Source organism: Lycium ferocissimum, unplaced genomic scaffold (genome assembly GCF_029784015.1).
Source record: "Lycium ferocissimum isolate CSIRO_LF1 unplaced genomic scaffold, AGI_CSIRO_Lferr_CH_V1 ctg3230, whole genome shotgun sequence".
NCBI classification, from domain to species: domain Eukaryota; kingdom Viridiplantae; phylum Streptophyta; class Magnoliopsida; order Solanales; family Solanaceae; genus Lycium; species Lycium ferocissimum.
Window position 1 is genome coordinate 331,732 of NW_026725369.1, and position 20,008 is coordinate 351,739.

Below are 20,008 nucleotides of genomic sequence, written 5' to 3' on the forward strand. Positions count from 1 at the left end.
ACATCAGTGTAGCTTGTTTTCGTAAAGGTGTATTTAAGGTTTAGATATTGTGTATGCACAGATGAAAGAAGATGATTAAGAGATGTTGGACATAAAATATAGTTTCACCTTTTTCCAACCCAGTTTAACTGTTTGGTTATACATTAGACGTAAATTTTTCACTTCAACTTGTAGTTGAATTTTTCGGTACCAGTTTTTCAGAGTAAAGAAATCTTTTCCTCACAAATTGATTGATATAGGATTATCAAGACAAAAGAGAGTAAACTACAAGGATTAAATTGGCTATAATACGAGTACTTCTCGAGACAACTATATGTCCAAGCCTTGATAGACATAATTACCCAATATCTATGCTTGTGGAAAATATCTAGATGCGCATAAGCTATCCCCTAACACCACGTTTTCTTTTTCTTTTTTTTTTTTAAAAAAAAAAAAGAGAGTGAGAGAACTCTATGCAGCCAGTGTAACCGTTCTGCTCTATGCAAAACTAAAATCATTCGTCTGAAATCAACTGCTAAATCAAACTTCTTTCAAAGTTCATTTTCTGCACGGCCATGCTAGCATACATCCAAGAATACTCACAACTCTTCACATAGAAACATTTCTTCGTTGATAGGTAAGCGATCAGCGATCCTCATGTAATCATTTATACGACGTCCCTTTCCAATTCTAACCACAGGAATTTTCATATCGAAGAAAAACCAAAAAAGCTACAAAAGAAAAAGATATCTGCGTGGTCAAGAGATTTTCTTCTCTTCTGTTAGAATTTCTGTAACTCCAGATACTTTCCTCTAACACAGCATACAAAAAATCGCATTCTGACTTTGTGCTCCACGAAACAAATAAATTTTCCAAGAGACAAAGCAGTTTATCGCGATACATACTACACGGGTAAGGGCAATTTCAGGTCCCTGTTTCCTATTTCCAGATTCTCCAGAAAGTTGCTTCTCTGTCAAGTCCCCTTCATCTTGTTGATCCCGGGATTCGGTTCCTGGAGTCTCATCATTCATTGTCCAAAAAAGTGACAGCAAACAGAGAAGAGTCCTTGCAGAGAGTGGTCTTCAAGGAAGAGAGACCATGGAGGACATAGTTACCTGCCACAGTCACTAACTATGGTTCTTGAATACAGTGTTTACTACTCATACACTATAATTCAATGTCATTTAATATCCAAAAATGTAATGCTGGCACCCCAACAATGGGCCACTATGATGTTATGCTTACTGGTATATACATGTATTACAGAATTAAGAAAGCCAAATAGATAATCTCAACATGGTTACAGATTCCCAAATCTACTTTGGGAGGTCTAAACGAACCTCAGATTCTGAATAGACAACAGCAGTACAGGCGTGCTCCTCAAGTTGGTGCATATTGGAAAACACAGTAGCTCCACGAGGAGGAAATAAGCCATCCAACAAAGATGTTCCTTCAATGCTCTCATTTAATTGCTGGTCCATCTCCTCCTCCGTGCTGGACGCTCTGGCTTCACTTCTGAATCTGGACGGATTTCACTTTGGACCGAGGATAATGGATCAGCTTCCACCTTTTTACTTACTGGAGCTTCTTTCTCACTTGGCATTGGAAGCTTGAAGCGCTCACTCCGCTTCTTCAGCTTCTCAACTGTCTCCAAGTGTTTATCCTCCATAGGCTTTGTTTCTACGTTATTAATCTCAGGGCCCCCTCCATTTTTATTGTTAGCTGCAGGTTGTTGATTGTCTTCGACCATCTTTAAAGCTTCATCTTGATTTTTGTTAGCTAATGAAGTACCGGTGCCCTTGTGTACATCGTTTTCTTTCATGTTCAAGGAAGCTGATGATTTAGCAACGATACCAAAGTCTCTATCCTTGTGGCTTGCCCATCGTTCCAACTTGGAACGTCCCCTCCTGGAATCCTCCTGCTCGTCATCTGATGAAGCCGCTTCCTGATGTTTCTTGGAGGGTTGGCGATTCCTGTGGTTCTTGTTCTCATTGGTTCCTTGCACAAATTTTCCCTTTGAGCTCACCTGAAGGTAAGGAAACCGCACATTTAACTTATGGAAGTTAAATTAGATTTTGAAGAATATGCTCCTACACCCCCACACCAACCATACTTTGATAGACCCAGATTCCCCTTTATCATTGCTTCCACTAAATACTCCATGCATCTAAACTAGAAACCCAGGGTAATGTGGATTAAATATGATTGCGCCTGGATATTAATGCAAATTAAACCAGTGTGCTTCTTAAGTTTCTTTTGCCAACTTAATGTTTAATAGTAGTGTTTTGAAAGCATAGAATATTTTCGTGTAATAGTAGTGTTTTGAAAGCATAGAATCTTTTCCAAAATGATCTAAACTTAGTTGTTCAGAACAATACTTCCAGTCACCCGTCATGACGTTAACTATCTGTTTGGACTCCAAATGCACCTTCTGAATCTAGAAATTAGTTTTTAATTGTCTCACAGCGTTCGTTCATGATTAAGTACCTACAATCTAGTCAACAGAAACTTTTATAATGTCCAAGTAGGTTTGAGAGTACAAGCTTACAAAATTCAAAGAATCCGAGCCATTATCGAAATTAGGTTACTATTTGGTCTCACAACAAGCTTCAAGGGTTTAGGACTCGGTTTCAAAATGGCCCACGTCATTATTTTGCACCTGAAAATTACCCATACCATAATCGAGTGCATCAGAAATTTTGAGTTCTATCCAAAAAAGACCTAGGTGTAAAGGAACAAAAGAGCACTGGCACTTGGTTCGCTCTATTTCTTTATCTGCCAATGAATTGTATGCTTGTAACAATAGGACAGGATTTTTCTATTCTAATCGACTAGGCGTATTGTGCCATTTCTTTTGAGTAATATATCTGAAATACCTCTTGATAGTCTCTGAAACAATTGACAATTCCCTCTGTATAAATTAATAAAACTTTTTCTTAAAACACTTTTGGAGCTGATATTCTTCTCTATATAAATAATAATAATTATAATAATGAGATGTTCTATGAAATAGTATGTAAGGACTTCCCTATCACAAAAAAAGGTTTTTGTGATATTTAAAAGAAATTCAACAAGGGATTCTAAATTTCTATGTAATCTTTGCCTTCAAGCCCCATTTGCACCGCTTACCACTTTTTCCCCTTACATTCAGCCATTTGTGCTCCTAATGTTTTAACAGGTAAGCTAAGCCCAGACGTTATATATAACTTTTTTAATAACACGGTGTCCATGCAAGCTTACTCGCACCTCCACTATTCCTACGTATATTTGCTACTTTCCACCCATACAGGTACTACGTAACTCCAGCTCACCACAGTTGTATATAACTTTAAAAGAAAACAATACTCAAAAAGTACTTCATAGAAATATCAAAAGTTTCTTAAGTTGTCAAATGCTGAAAGAATCTCTATGAAGTACCATTTAAGCCAACAGAGTCTAAGTATCAGCACCATGTGTAATCAGAATACCAGGCCTCTTGTAATTACTATAATTTCCATTAAATAGTTCGCCGTGCTGTCTCTTTTTGTCTATAGCTTTAACTTCTCATGAACATTAGAAGAAACCAACTTGTTAGAGCCTCCAAGGGGTTGCCTAACAGTCGAGAGTTGAAGTAAACACCTTGAGAACCAAGGTTCAAGTCGTAGCAGAGGCGTCAGCTGTCTATCTGCCTAAGTATCTTTGCTGGTGTGAAGTAGAAATACATGAGGGATTAATTACGGTGCAAGCAAGTTGGTCCAGCACCATTATCGCCAACACCCCCCCCCCCCCACCCCCCCCCAAACCCCCCCCCCCCCCCCCCCCCCCCCCAAAAAAAAAAAAAAAAAAGAGGGAATTCAAGTAACATCACATCTTTTGATCACCACCTAGTGTCTATCCCTTGGCGTTTGTATTTGGTTTGGATCTAATTTTGGGGGATTTTTTTTTTTTTTTTTTGAACTGGTAACATTTTTTGGGAAAATTAGACCTTAGAAAAGATTGAGAACAATTTTGGGAAAGTTGTGCTTAGATACATTTTGAAAGAATTTCTTTTTGGTTTCCACCCGATGTTTGGTACAAACAAGTGGGGTCCAGACTATTTTTGAAAGAAAATTTCTTTTGGAGAATTTTCGAATTAGAATGAATTTGAGTAGAGTAAAAAAAACATAGAGGATTCATATAGCCAACCTAGCTAATTTGGATTGAGGCGTTACTTATCATGTATTGTTTTTTGTTAAAACCAACCTTTTGACTGTCTTTATTTCTAAAAGTATTTTATCTTCATTTCAGGAAAGTCGGCATAGACAAGGACCAAACAAAGTTGTCTTAATTTTGGAAGTCTTTTCGATTCCACCGGGCTAGTTGTGCATCTGTTATTAAATGAGTAAAATTTGCTATCCCATTTTCACGGACACAGAGTCCTAAATCATTATCATTAATGCAATGTGATAACGAAAACTTGAAGACTCTTGGTATAAATACATGAAGTAGGTACTTACCAACTCATTTCTCTGTCCATTCGGTTCGTCTTCGATCGTGTTCAAAGCCATCTGGGAGTTATGATCACCCTCAAATTCTTTACCTTTCTTTAAGTAATCTTTATGCCTTTTCTCATTCACCCTGGAGTTATCAGAAGCATGGGGAGCACGATCTTCACGTGAGCTCACCCTATCATGCCTTGCTCTTCTTTCATCCTCACGTGTCCTCAGCCTCGAAGGACTTTCATTTTCAACACGATCCCTCCTTCTAATATGGTCAGCATGCCTTACATCCTTTGAATGCTGATCAGAGTTTCTGTACTCATCTTTCCCTCTAGCTTGACCGGCCCAAGCTTTCTCTTCCGGAACACGTCCAGCACGCATACCACCCCTTATTTCTTCTCTCTCCCTTTTTGGTAGTGGCTCTTCATGGGACTGTTTAAGCCTATACCAATCCTCACGTTCTCGCTGTCTATCACTCCTCTCCCTCTGAAACACTCCATCTTCTTTGTGCCTGATATAGTGCTGCTCATCATCTCTTAGTCTCATCAGCTCATCTCTCTTTCGGTGATCTGAGGTATCATCTCTCTCTCTCTTCCTGCGAACCAAATTTTCTCCATGGGGATGGAAGGTTTCTTCCTTGTCAATGTATTCCCTACTTAATTTTGACTCTTCTTTCCTTCTTTTATTGTGGCGATCATCCAAGGTATCATACCTCTTCAACTCATCCCTGTCTCTGTGCCTTGCTCCCATATCCTTATCATAATCAGGCCTTAAAGTAACGTTCTCCAGCTGCTTTTTATATAAATGGCGCTCTTCCCTATCACTTCCCTCAAATTCTCTCGCCTTGCTGCGGTGCCTGGACCCAAATTCATCAATAAACTCCCTCTTTCGTGGTTCTTCTACTTTAGTTCTCCTCCCCTGTAGATCGTCCTCCCTCCTTTGCCATACTCCCTCTGAATATTCACGTTCCCTTCGTCGGTCAATGTAATGGGCTGAACTAGAGTCAACGCCTTTACGGGAATAAGAATCTTCCCTCCCCTTCACTACCACAGGGTGTTTTTCTGCTTCTCTCTCATTGCGGGCTTTCTTTCGGACTCTATCCTCGTCTCTGGCAACTGCTTTTTTGGCATTATCTATGCGCATAGAACGTCCATCTTGAACAACTTCGTCCTCAATATCATCCCGTGACTTGTGATAACCTCTACTGCTTCCAGATTGCACTTTGCTATTCTCGCTACTTCTTCCAGCCTTGGAGTCTTCTCCATCATCAGTTTCTTGAGGATCAGATTGTTCACGTTGTGAACTGAACTTTTGCTTTTTCGCAGAATGTGGAAATTCATCATTCATGGCTTCACTATCAGTTCTTGCATCCAACGCCATTTCCTCTCTGTCAACTTCACTATTTGTGTCTGCTCCAACAATTTGATCAGGGATATCATCTCCATCTTCCGTATCTTGCTCCTGAGCATGTCTATCAGCAGTGGGAGAAGGAGGGACAGGACTGTGTGTACGATCACCACTTTCAAATGATTCTTCCTTCGGATTATCAACTTGGAGTCTGTCTCTGCTATTGCTGGGAGAAATGTCAGGTGATCTGTCGTGTACACTTCCCTTTTTTCCCCTGAAGTAGGAAATGGAGAGAGAGAAAAAATTAGGGTAAACGCAAGGCAATAGACTCCAAGTAAAGAAGCATCGTATGAGCGCTTTTTAACAAATAGCAAGAGTAAATGGGAAGTTAGCCTAATGTGTGACAAAACTTTACTCCGTAAGACATCCAAATAAGATAGGAAGCTTGTCAAAGAGCTTTAATAAAATGGCGATATCAACCAGAGATCCCCAGATTCTCGTTTGTCCAAAAATAGATCATTGTCTAGGAAATCATTGGTCCACATCAATCACCTTTGAACAAGCTAAATCAAAATGTATACTGCGCATCAATTTGAACTCTAGGTTGTTGCGTTGGTAGAAGCAGCTACCAATCAAATACTACATAATAACCTGATAAACAAGGACGGGTGAGCACTTCTTGTTTAAAGCTTTGTCCGTGCTATATCTTCTGTACCCCCTTATTTAAGGGGCTCGCATGTGCTTCCTCTGTAATCTTTATTTGCTTGCAATAATTAATTTTCTAACTAGAAAAAAGAAAAGGAAAGGACTTGGACATTGCTAACAAACCTATTATGCTTGTGAAACAACAATGCTAAAAAGAAGATATGATCTGCTAATACATAAAAGTTAGCAAGCACAGAAAGATGATATCAAGGGATATAGTAATGTATCATCAAATCATTCTGTCAGTTCAATACCCGATGAGAAGCTACTAGAATTAACTAAATGCTAATCTTTGACTTCGTTATGCTCAACTCCATCCGAGTAACCTAATCTAATTCAATATAATGTTGTGACAAGTTACTTTATCAAAATACTAATAACAATAATAATAATGATGATGACGATGATGTTATGACAAGTTAACACTCAATGCATTAGAGCATGAACTTGATGGATCAAACCACATATCTGATGACACACATGTAACAAAGAAGTTTGATGGAAGATAGACTCAATTTGGATTGAACAAAAATAAAATAGTCGGATATAGGACATATGATACACCATTTAAAGAAGCATTTTTCTAAAATCTGTTTTACAGAAGCATTTATTATTCTCACAAATTTCTTACCATGACTTTTTGACCTATTAAATAGAAGAAAAAGAACTATCATATAACTTCTTATGCTAATGCACAAAACAAAGTCTCTTTGTGGTTGACAATTTCCAACATTTCCAAAATAGCGACAGTTACTGCCTTCTGAGATCAACTTGTCCATGCTTTTTCCCACTGTGAAGGATCAGACATCCTAGACCACCACTATACTTTGATGTTTGGACCTCCACATTTGTCTGGACCTTTACTTTTATCTTGCTAAACTTAACTGCCATCTTCAAATACCATGACACAAAGTAGATCGCCCAACAGTACCATAGAGGAAAAGTTGCCAAACAGTGTAACAAAGTACATAAAAGCCAAACAACAACATATACTACCCAGCATATATAAGTTGTAAAACCATAAGTTAGGGTAACCAACTTATGGCTTTTAGTTGATTTGTCTTGTAAGCACTATTGTTGTCTATCAAACCCGTAGATAAGTCAAAAAGTGTGACCGACTTAGAAGCTTAGCCAAACACACTTTTACTTTCATACGCGGAATACAAGTTCCCAAATAGAATCAAAGGACTCCTAAGAAACGTCTGGCCTAATAAAACAGCAAGACTACCCAGTGCACGAAGAAAGTGTTTACGCACGGTCCGGGTAAGAGTCGCACCCCAAGAAGTGTGATGTGGGGAATCTACCATGGCGCAAGCATGAGTGGTGGAATTAAGCTATAATCCCAACTACATGGTATTACCTACATGGATCTCCTTTGTTGACATTGTGTTATGTACTTAGCTAAGTCCGTATTACTATAGGGATTGTAAGTCTTTTGAAACAACTTTTCTCTACATAATTTTAGGTCAGCCACATCCCCTTTTTATCTCCTTTAATCATCATACTATCGTAGATACAAACATGGTCAATCTATATAAGACACCTTTCCTCAAGTCATTCTATGTGTACTACTTGCATCCTCTGTCCTCTACCCGAAGTAATCATTATAATCCTGACCAATCTCATAGGACAACACATCCATCTTAACGTTCTCACTACTACGACATTCATCTTTTTATGACCGGAAAAATATGTCTAGGGGCAACAATGACTTTGTCATTTGATCCAGTAGAAAAGTTTCGTTAGATAGGAACAATCTTAAGACCAACTGCAACAATAAAAACTCGGGAATAATGAGCCCGCCCCCCTACCCTTCTCCGTTTAAATACCAGGCTTAGTTCCCATGACACAGGGCTCGAACTTGTGACCTAAGTCACAAGTCCCTCAACCTTCACCACTTGAACAAAGCCTTATGGGCTACGTTTACTACATTCATCTTGTGGATATGTTAAGCCTTGAAGGTCAACATTTACTCATTAACATGGTGCGTTCATAATAGTTCTATAGAATTTTCTTTCATTTTGTCATGTATCTTCTAATTGCATCACCGTCGTATCACTTCTCCATTATAGCCATCTAGTTTAATGTGTTAAATTTTATCTGTCATGTCATTCTCCCACGTAGATATCAACTTTCTCATTTAGGCATCAAAGCCATGTCTAATCTCACTCGCCAACATTCTCTCTATGAAAGCTAAACTTGCAATGTATATATTCTGCCTTGTTTCTACTTATTATGTAGCCACTTATCCAAAAAACCCTGAAGAGTGCTTCTAAACAACTCCAAATTTTGTAACTCCCTCGCTAGTTTCGTCAATTAACATAACAAACCCTCCAAGTAGCATGTTCCATGGGACCTCATCCCACATACTAGTTACTACCTTACAATGACTAGGATAAACAAGTATGGAGACAGAGCTGATCACTAGTGCAAACACATGGTCATAGAGAATTCCTCTGCAGCTCCTCTCAGTGTTCTCACATATTCTTGACATTATATACATGATATGATTTCCTTTCTTCTCAAGAACCATACATAAGAACTTCTCTTAGCACCCTATTAATGGAAAATCATATAGAATTCCTCCCCCTATAAACTTTTTACTTTCACTTTACTGTTGAAACTGAGTTATTGCAATTAGTACTTTTTTATGATTGAGAAATCTGTTATTTCAGATTCACAACTACGATATAATGGCCCTCTTGACCCTTCGCAACTTAAATACCAACCTTGGCGTAACAGTCATGTCGCAAAATTTAACATTGAACCAAAGCCCCAATGGCTTGAACGGGTGATTATTCTCCAAAACTTCAGGATGATAGGCTATAGACATAGCTACATCTGGAGTATCTACTGCTTAATTGCATTTGAATGATGAGGACTGTTTGAAGGTTTATTTGACACTTCTATTCTTTTCATCATACACCGTGGAATTTTGCAAACACCAAAAAATAAGTGAAACCTCATGCCTGCCTCTATCTTAGTTACCAGTTAAAACAGGAAAAAAGATCAAGCTCCACGCGCTCAGAAAGGGAAAAACATTATTTGGGCAACATATATAGTACCTTTCCTCATGCTGAACACCACAATTCTCACTGTCGTGCGCAGAAGTCTGTCCTCCAGAATCAGAAACAAACTGACCAGGAGCCTCTGAGGAGAAAGGAACCACTCCGTCCCCTTTGGTCAAATGATCACCTGCAGGATTCATAAACTGTGTTCTCCTAGCATTGGGCTCTCGCTTGTGGCTCTTATAAGGATGCTGGAAACCATCAGATTCTTGAACATGTTCCTGCAGGGGTCCTCTTCTTGCATCACCTCTAAAATCCTCTGTCGAAGGATTATTGCCCAGTTGCACCTCATTCTTGTCATTCCCTGAGTGTTGGTCATCATCCTGGCATACAATCTGTTCACCCAAGAAAATAACAAAAGAAATAAATAAAACTTGTAGAAAATAAGACGCAGCACAGTCTTGATAGAAACAAGCAAAAAGTAGGTAAACAATAATGCAGAGATTTCAGCACGAGAATCTGAGACTTTTTTTATTTTGATAGACACCTCCTTTTTGGATTTGGAAAAAGACAGGTTCAGATCACTCACTTCAATAATTGCATCTGAGTCGCGCTGTCGTGGTGGTCGGGTATCAATTGATGGTAGGCGATCACCAGAACCAGTTTCAACCTGTATCGGTCTTCCAGTGGGCTAGTAGAAAATCATATCATATCAGTATAGTACGACAAGTAATATCTGAAACTTTGGTATCATAACTTGTTATAGTTAAAGATGTAATAGTAAGAATACTTCAACCAATAGCCAAGGGGAATGTTAGGCCTACATAATACCAGAAAAGTTTCTAAAGGTAAGGCTTGAGTTCAAAATACATACTAGGTGTGGTCGCATGCGTATAGATCCTCTTGCTACGTCATTTGAAGTTCCATCAGTTTTACCATTCAAATTTTCCGATGGAATGTCTTGAATACCAGCTGCAGCTGCAAGTTCTGGTGGAAGATCTGGATCATATTCCTAAAACGAACACCAAATAAGAATAAGAACAATTTTGAAGTATGATATGTATCTTAGACATGCACGTCTTGCTGAAGATAGTATCTTCATCTGCATAAGCATTACATTACCTGCTCTGTCCTCCCACTTTCATACACCCGAATTCTTCCTTGCATAGTTGACTCGAGTCGAAGTTGTTCCTGGAGCAAAGATCGATTATCATATTTCAAGATTTCCACTCTACAGAACCAATACATTCATACATACTAAACAATGCATTTTGATTTGCTATTATGTGGTTGCACTCCAAACTTGTTCCTTCTTCGTAGCTCTCTTATGAATGCACAGTGTCTCTCAGGCGTTAAGAGGCTTGCCACTGTGCTATGGGGCGCGACCAACAGGTTGGGGCATGGCTGCAAAGCACCGATGACAACCAGAACAAGGAAAGGAGAAGGGGCATACTAAGGGGGGAACCAGGTTGCACATTTTTTTTACGTAAGGCATCCTAATAAAATCATCCTCCCCCCATTTCAATATAAGCGTCTTAGTTTGATTAGGCGCGGAGTTTAAGAAAATAAAAGAGACTTTTGAAACTACTAATCTTAAACTAAAGATGTGTGTATCGTACCAAAATGCCCTTTGAATCTTGTGATCCCGTGTAAATTGTTGGAATTAGAGAGTTACCAAATATAGAAAGAGTGCATTCTTTTTAAACATACTAGAAAGGAAAGTAAAACACCTAGGGTGTGTTCGGTATGGTGGAAAAAAAATTCGGAAAATGTTTTCCAATTTTCTCATGTTCGGTTGCTCAAAAATTTTGGAAAACATTTTCTTTAGGAAAACAAGTTCCTTAAAAATGAGGAAAATGACTTCCCAAATGAAAGTAGGGAAAACAAGTCCCACAGGTGGCATTCCACATTGCTTGTCTCCTCCACACCTCGAACCACCTCATCTTCACTCCCCCACCCCTACCCCTCCCCACCCACCCCTCACCCTCACCACCACACCCTCCTACCACCACCCACCACCCACAAATGCTTTTAGGATAATATTTTTGCTTACGTACCGAACACAAGAAAATAAGAAAGAAACCCACTTATTTTCCTGGAAAAAAACCTTCCTTCATACCGAACACATCCTTAAATTGAAAAGGAGGGAATATTCTACAATTCTTGCTTAGCTTGCAAAATTTAAACTAGAGGGAGGACTTGGAAACCAATTTATTAAGAAGCTTATGGTATAGAGACTAGAGAGGACAACCTTAAAATTCAAAATACTTCCATGGTTTAAAACAACTAATCGTTTTAAGGCTTTTCGATGCATGTATTCACAAGGAAACTTAATATAAGAACAGGAAATATAGTTAACCAACCAGCTGCTTGCAATAATCCCTCCAGCTATCCTCATTCAAACCAAAGTTAAAGAAATCTGTTGCATCAATGCCTGGAAGTCTCCAAGGTTTCTCTTCAAAACCATCAATGTCAACTTCAAATATAGTCCTGACAGTTTACAAGGCTAAATAAGCATTTTGAGTGTCTTTGAACATTTCCAGCATTTACATGATTTGCCCAAAGAAACATAAGAAATGAAAAGTAGTGATCTGACGTTGTGCACAATAATACTTTCACCACACTCCAACATATTCATACCATCAGCTTTCCTATCAGCCGAAATTACATGCACATACCACATAAATAGCATGAATTTTAACCTGAACCTCATAGATCTACCACATCCTTATATATAACTACCCTTTTCCCCATAGTTTCACAACACGAGGACAAGTTCTTCAATAGGTCTTAGAGAGATCAAAAATAACAAGTTACTTAGGAAATTTATTGGAAGCAAACACTTCTTCCAGCAGCATGCAGACAGTGCCATAATATAAGAGGCAGGAAGAGTCATTGATTACTGACTGCATCATGCAAAGACATTATTCTGTGAATATAGTTATATTGCTCTAAAGTCCCAAAGAATTTTGGACATAGGAACTAAAGCACTCTCACGCTTTTTGGACAGAACGTCAGATTTGCTCATAATGACACTGATCAAATTAATTACAGAATCAACACACAAGGTAAGCTAAAAATAAATTTGGGAGCAAAGTAGTGATAGCTAGAGGTGTTACACTAAATTCTTTCATAACAGTAAATACAAAACCTCACCAAACAGAAACAATGGCAATTCCAAATACGGTATAAATTAGGGACACACGAGGAAACATACTTGTGTGAAGGAAGAGTGAATTCCAACCCAATCCCAAAGCCACGCCCAGACGCACCGCCTCCCCAACCGGACATCCCATAGCCACCTTTCATTCCTGGTGGTCGCCAATCACCTCTACCACGTCCAGCAACAGGGCCTACATTGACAGGAGGACGGACTTGACCAGGTATTCCTCCAGGACCCGGCGGAGGAGCTCCAGGTATAGGAGCTGCACCAGGTCTTACATACTACATGAGACAAGAAAAAGGGAGAAGACACTCATTATCAGTTGTTGAAATAATGTAACAGGGAACAACAATCATGACAGCAATGGGAAAAAGGAAAAAAAAAAAATAGTAAATCATTTTTTAATCAGTAAAAGTAAAAATATATAGCAAATCTTTCAATCATCAGACAAGAAACAGACAACAAAAATACGCATACTAGCAGTTCTGAAGGATTTCATCAAGTAAGAGAGCAAGAGTAAATATGTGGCAAAAGAACAGTTCAGATGTGTCAAGTATCTAACCAGATAAGCACGTAAAACATTGCTTTCATGGATACAAAAAGCAAAAATGAGAAACATGGACCCAAATCTTCAGTTTTATTAAGACGTCTGAAAATAGCCAAGGGTCTTTCGGAAACAGCCTCCCTACCTCCCAAGGTAGGGGTAAGGTCTGCGTACACTCTACCCTCCCCAGACCCCACCTGTGGGATTACACTGGGTATGTTGTTGTTGTCCGAAAATAGGTCTTGCACATGTAGCTTAAATGTGATAAACCTTATGCAAATGAAAGAAAACAGTTATCAGCTTTACGAATTCTTATATAATCTTTTCTTTTCATTATATTTGTCCAAATACTAATTGAAAGTTGTACTTCATCACTCAGAATAAGAAAATGCACCAATCTTTCGGAATATTCATTATCAGTTTAAGCAACAGATTGGCTTGAATAGGCTTCATAATTCATCGCCTAATGACCTACTTGCACAGGTCCAGCCCGTCTGGAAAATGAAGGTGCAAACAAGAAAGAAAAGCATAGCAAAGCCGAAAAGAGATCAAAGTCAGAAATGGTCCAACAAAACTAATGTCCATAAGTTTTTCTGAAATTCTCCATTTACATTCTCAAGACCTACTAACATAGCAGCAGCAGCAGCAGCAGCAGCAGATATATCTGGCAGCCAGTGATAAATAGTTCAAAAATAGCTTTTATCTATTTAAAAAGGTGCTAACAACAGCCAGTTACCCACTCTTTGAAGTGCTTTTAGATGAGTACTGTTAGACGAGAGCATTCAATGTATCACATGGCGATAAACGTGTGAACCGACATGCAACCACTTAGTATCTTGATTAGTTAGAGTTCATCACACATCCACTCACATCTTTTCATTAAGGAGATTTTCAATTGTACGTTTGGATATCTCAAACAGAGTTCAATTTGTGGATGAGTACTGTTAGCCATTGCGGATGCCTTGTATTGAAACATTGCAAACATCATTTTACAGCATGACCATGCTATAGAATGACCAAACATGAATTATCTCCAACAAAATTATGAAATGAATTTCATTAATAATAATATTATCATCAGTACAATTCTTTATACAGCTTGTGCATACAATGAGTGTGATCGGCCTTATAACATCACCAATGACCCACAATACGATAATGTAAATTACAAGACAGCTTACATTGCATACTCCCAGGTGTACAACATCACTGACCTTATACTGTGAATGATACGGATGATGATACGCGTGATTGTTATACCCAACTTTCGTTGCTACTCCACCGGGCGGTCCATTCACTTTCAATCCATCGCCTATCTCCTTTCTCTCCCCGTTAGCACCGGGACCACCTTCCTCACCCCATTCTTGATCCTCCATCATTGGAGGATGGCTCGAGGGACCATCGTTATCCGCGACAATAACCAACGGCTCTCCATCTTCATCGTCCTCATCGTCTTCAACACCCATTATTCTATCCATACCCATTGGTCCATGAGTATTATCATTCAACACAATTTGTAAATCATCCTCACTATCATCACTATCCCAATCATCCTCAACAACATTATTACCATCTTTATTATCCGAAACGCCCGGAATCGACAACCCAGGTATCAAATTCTCATCGTTTTCGCCCTCTTTTTCGATCAAGATATCGTCTTTATCATCATTTTCTTCAACTACAATATCAATATTAGCTTCATCCATGAAATTCGAATCTTGAAAACCTTTTTCCCCAAATTTCACATCATCACTCTTCTCCAAAACCCTAGTTTTCGTATCCGATTCATTAATTCCACTCAAACCCCCAATTTTCCCAGCTGTAACATCAAAATTCAGATTCGATTCGGGTAATCCAGGTAAACCCGACCCGGATTGCAAAGCTAGGGTTTTCTTCTCTTGACTATTCGGTGCAGTAGAATTCGATTTCGGAGCTCCGTATAGGATCTCTTCGTCATCGCTGTTGATGTTGTTCAGATCGATCTTGGGCCGGGTCGGGTCGACGGCGTTTGTCGGGTCGGGTTGTTGTTGTTGAGAGTGAAACGATGCCGTTAAGGGTTGAAGTACATCGGTGTAGAGATCTCCGAATTCGTCATCATCTTCCATTAGAGAGAGAGAGAGAAGTGTAGAGAAACGCAAGAGAAAGAGAGGGTTTTGAGGGCTACTAAGAAAGGTATAATATATACTTTGTACTACTCTTCAACCTGGTTTTGAGGGTCTTATTAAGAAGGGTACAAAACTAGGACTACAAATTTTGGTAATGAATAGTGTATTAGGGAAGATTTCCTAAATTATTTAGGAGGTTAAAAGTTGTTGCTAGTAAAGAGGTGGAAAATTAGTAGGTAGGTGAAGTAACCAAAATTCGAGTTTTGAGAAAAGGGAAAATTAAGCTTGATGTCTATTGGGAAAAAATATTTACGCCACGTATCCTATGTTTTGAGTTTGTTTTTAGCCCATATTTGTATATAAACACTTTTTATACATTATTATACACAATCTCGAGCTTATAAAGGGGGGTGATAGAGCGGTTGTGGACACCTTATATGAGATTGTCTATGGAAGTAAGAAAGTGAGAGGCCGAATTCTGGGGATTTTAACGGTGAATCTTAGAGTACTTGCTGACAGGATTGAGCGCAAGGCTCATATTTAATGGCACCGCCATTGCAGAACAAGAATCCATATATAATATGAATGTCGATTTTATATTCATATATTCATTCTAAAGGTTCAAGGCTGGTTAACTACGTACAAAGTTGATACATTATTTATAATGCTTTCCCCAAGTATAATGTTGTATAATATTGTATATTGAGCAACGTGACGTAATAATTTATGTTAGGCTGTATATTTTTGAAAATTTCCCTTCTGAAAATATAATGATGAATTAAGGTTGAATTCTAATTTATTAGATTTAAAATTATTGGTATTTGAAACGGACTCGAAAGAATGGAAGATAATGTTATTGTGTGTCACGTTCTATGTAGGTCAGACGAGCTTGATTAATGATATATCTCACATCAGTAAGGAAGTGTGAGAGGTTGGCTGTAATAGGAGTTAAGAGAGATAGAGGTAGACCCAAAAAGAACTGGGAGGTGATTAGACAGGACATGGTATAACTTCAGCTTACTGAGGACATGACCCTAAATAGAAAGGTGTGGATGTCGAGGATTAGGCTAGCAGGTTAGTAGGTAGCTGAGTATTCTCCTTATTAGTAGTATTAGTTAGTAATCACGTAGTTTCTTTTCTTCAATGTGGATTCATTTGCTTTCTATCTTGCCGTTTGTTTGTCATAATTTTCTTGATACCGTGCTTCAAATTCTTTTATTTTCTTTCGAGCTAAGGCTCAGAAACAGTCTCTCTATCCTACAAAGGTAGGGGTAAGGTCTGTGTACATTCTACCGTCCCCAAACTCTACTTGTGGGACTACACTAGGTATGCGTCGTCGTTGTTGTTGTATTTAAGTAGCGAAATATAAATTTGGTCTTGAGTCAAATTTCTGACGTGTTTTGCAGAGTATTGAAGCTCATTCTAACTTCAAGTCAATGATGTCTAGCAAATTGCAGCAACAAAAAAATATGAAAGTATAATGAAAAAAAACACATAGAGTGGATACGAAGTCGAGAACATATTTTAGAGTGGATACGAAGTGGAGAACATATTTTACCTTCGTGATCATTTTTTTCTAAATTATATTCCCATAAAAGTTCTGGCTGTCAATTACAAATATTTCTCTGAAATTACAACCAAATTAGAATTCTACTCCCCCCCTCGGAGAATATGACAGCCAAAAAGTAAGTGTTCAAATATCTCATCAGCTAAGCCACAAATATCACAAGTTTGAGACTCTTGGAAGCCAAATTTTTGCAACCAATTGACCAAGGCAAATCTGTCTTGATGCATCCCCCCCCCCCCCCTCGTATATAATGTATACTGTTGTATAATATTGTATATTGGGCTACGTGGCGTGATATTATATGTTGGACATTATATGTTTGAAAATTTCCCTTCTGAAATGATGAATAAAGGTTGAATTCTGATTTATAGATTTACATTATTGGTATTTGAAACAGTATTTATTAGGATTAGGTCAGACAAGCATGATTAATGATATTTCTCACGACAGTAAGGAAGTGTGAGGGGTCCAGAGGGGTGGGGGGTGGGGAGTGATCAGACAGGACATGACACAACTTCAGTTCACCGAGGACATGACCCTAGATAGGAAGTTGCGAAGGTCGATAATTAGGCTAGAAGGTTAGTAGGTAACGGACTGCTCTTCTTATTAGTAGTATTAGCTAGTAATCGCGTAGTTTCTTTTCTTCAATGTGTATTACTATCCGTTATTTCATTTGCTTTCTATCTTGCTATTTTGTTGTCGTATTTTTCTTAATACCGTGCTTCAAATCCTTTTCTTTTCTTTCGAGCTTAGGGTCTATTGGGAACAATTTCTCTATCCCACAAAGATAAGGTAAAGTCTGTGTACATTCTACCGTCCTCAAACTCCACTTGTGGGACTACATTGGGTATGCCATTGTTGTTGTGTTTTAGTGGCGACATATAATTTTGGTCTTGAGTCAAATTTCTGACATGCTTTGCAGAGTACTAAAGCTCATTCTAACTTCAAGTCAATGATGTATAACAAATTGCAGCAACACAAAAATATGAAAGAATATGCATAAGTATAATGAAAAAACCACATAGAGTGGCTACTAAGTCGAGAACATATTTTACCTTCGTGATCATCTTTTTTGCTATACTATATTCCCATTGAAGTTCTGACTGCCAATTACAAATATGTCTTTGAAATTACAACTAAATTAGAATTCAACTCCAAAACCCCCCTAAGAATATGACAACCAAAGAATAAGTGTTCAAATATCTCATCAGCTAAGCAACAAAAGTCACTAGTTTGAGACTCTTGGAAGCCAAATTGCTACAACCCATTGACCATGGCAAGTTTGTCGTGAGAACAGTCAGAGGATAAACCTAAATCTAAGATAAAGGTTGGAATGCAAGAAATACTCTTCGATGGAACTTTTTAATGTTGAGGGATGAATCGACGAATCAATTTCTTGATACATAATTCTCACCATGTTGCAAGTTGATCAATCTACCCAATAACCCCTTTGTATGGAGTTGAGTTGTAGAATGAATTTTCTAATTTTCAATAATTTCCTAACCACTCAACTTGCATTCCTGGAAATGGGAAATGTTCCCACAATATGGTTCTTGATGAGGATCCATCGACTATAAAAGTAGTCTTTCTTCATAGTCACATTCCGTTGTTGATTCACTTAAGCAACTTATCCACATGTATAAGTTGATAACATTTAAGCTTATATCAACTTGACTTGAGGAAAATAGACTTTCTTCTAAGATACTAAGACTTCCTTAGATACAATTGAGGAACTTGAGCGTATGAAGAATTTGCATACAGTTTCAGTCATCTTCAATGTCTTTTTTTCCCGAATCTTATCCCGATGATTCAACATCACAATCAATTCACATCTATGCAACAATAACCGAACATATAACAAAAATTGTCTATCAAAAATTTTCCTTAAGAAAACAAACTACCTTTGGACGTGTCATAATAACTAATTGGTGTAAAAAGTTTGTTTTGGAGTGGGGAGTGATCAAGAAAATGGCTAAAAATATTAGATTCATTTTCAAAAATGTGTAACAACACGAACATATAGTGATATATATATATGTTAAACGGATAAAATCGTCCAAGGCAAGAAACATAAGAACTAGAAGAGATGAAAAACTAAATCTAAACATGAAAATGAAAAGGCCTTAATTGTTTTAGGGTTAATAGCATTTTTGGCTTTTCAATTATTGGTAAATTTTAATTTTAGTTTTTGTAATATCTAATTAAGCATATTTAATTTTCAATTACATGAAATACATGCATTTTTTATTCCATTTGCTTATGAATATACATAAATTTTCAAAATTGTTAACAGTTTTACCGTTTAATTATCAGTTTTATGTTAAACTAATATTGTTACTCTGTTTGGAGAGTAATTACTACTTATAATAAGGGGTAATCTAAAGATTTTATAGTCACTTAGTTAGATTCTAACTAATGGTTAGGCTTTCCTTTTGACTTTCTTAGCCTATTCTCATTTTTCACTCTATTTTCTTGTCCATTTCTATGTGGGTCTCTAATTGGTGTATATTAATATTTATAATACTTTTTGTGAATCTTTTTTATATGGTACTTTTAGCTTTTATATTTAGTCAAAATAAATATTTTTTTATATATAATTAAGAAGATATCAAATTTATTTTATCATTATTTAGATAAGTGAATTTTTACACAACCAAAAAATCATATTAAATGGGCACTCTTTAATTAAGGTGATTTAGTAAAAATGCTTCTTACTTTCTAAGGGTAAGTGATTTCTTAAGGGGTGCACCCAAGCTAATATGAACCGAGTCGACTATTAGATTACCCGGTATATTATTTGTCATTGTACATTTTGGCAAATTTTAAGCAACTTTGGAAAGTGCATGCATTTTTTTGAAAATAAAAAGGAAGTCTAGATATACTCTAAGAAATATATTGTTTTCTTACTTACAAAAACTTCTATATGATTCAATATATTAGAAACATAGAGAAATTATCAAACTACTTTTACAACTAATATTAAAAAAAAAAAAAAAAAAACAAGAGTAGCAAAAAAAAACAAACACAAAAACAGGTTGTGAATATAAATTTTAATTTGTAACCGACACTAGTATACTTATAAAAGCAGTTCAAATATAACATATTTCTTACATGAAGGGATAAAAAACAAGCG

General features: G+C 37.5%; 1 protein-coding gene across 1 annotated transcript; it reads right to left on the bottom strand.

The window, feature by feature from the left end:
- Window positions 1-753: 753 nt before the first annotated feature.
- LOC132044023 (FIP1[V]-like protein) lies at window positions 754-15,486 on the bottom strand. Its single transcript, XM_059434495.1, has 9 exons — window positions 14,418-15,486; window positions 12,714-12,940; window positions 11,860-11,986; window positions 10,619-10,687; window positions 10,371-10,508; window positions 10,086-10,187; window positions 9,554-9,891; window positions 4,455-6,057; window positions 754-2,005 (listed from the first exon to the last, which is right to left on the bottom strand). The coding sequence occupies exons 1-9, from the start codon at window positions 15,306-15,308 to the stop codon at window positions 1,445-1,447; spliced, it is 4,056 nt and encodes a 1,351-aa protein (XP_059290478.1). The 5' UTR covers window positions 15,309-15,486; the 3' UTR covers window positions 754-1,444.
- Window positions 15,487-20,008: the final 4,522 nt, after the last annotated feature.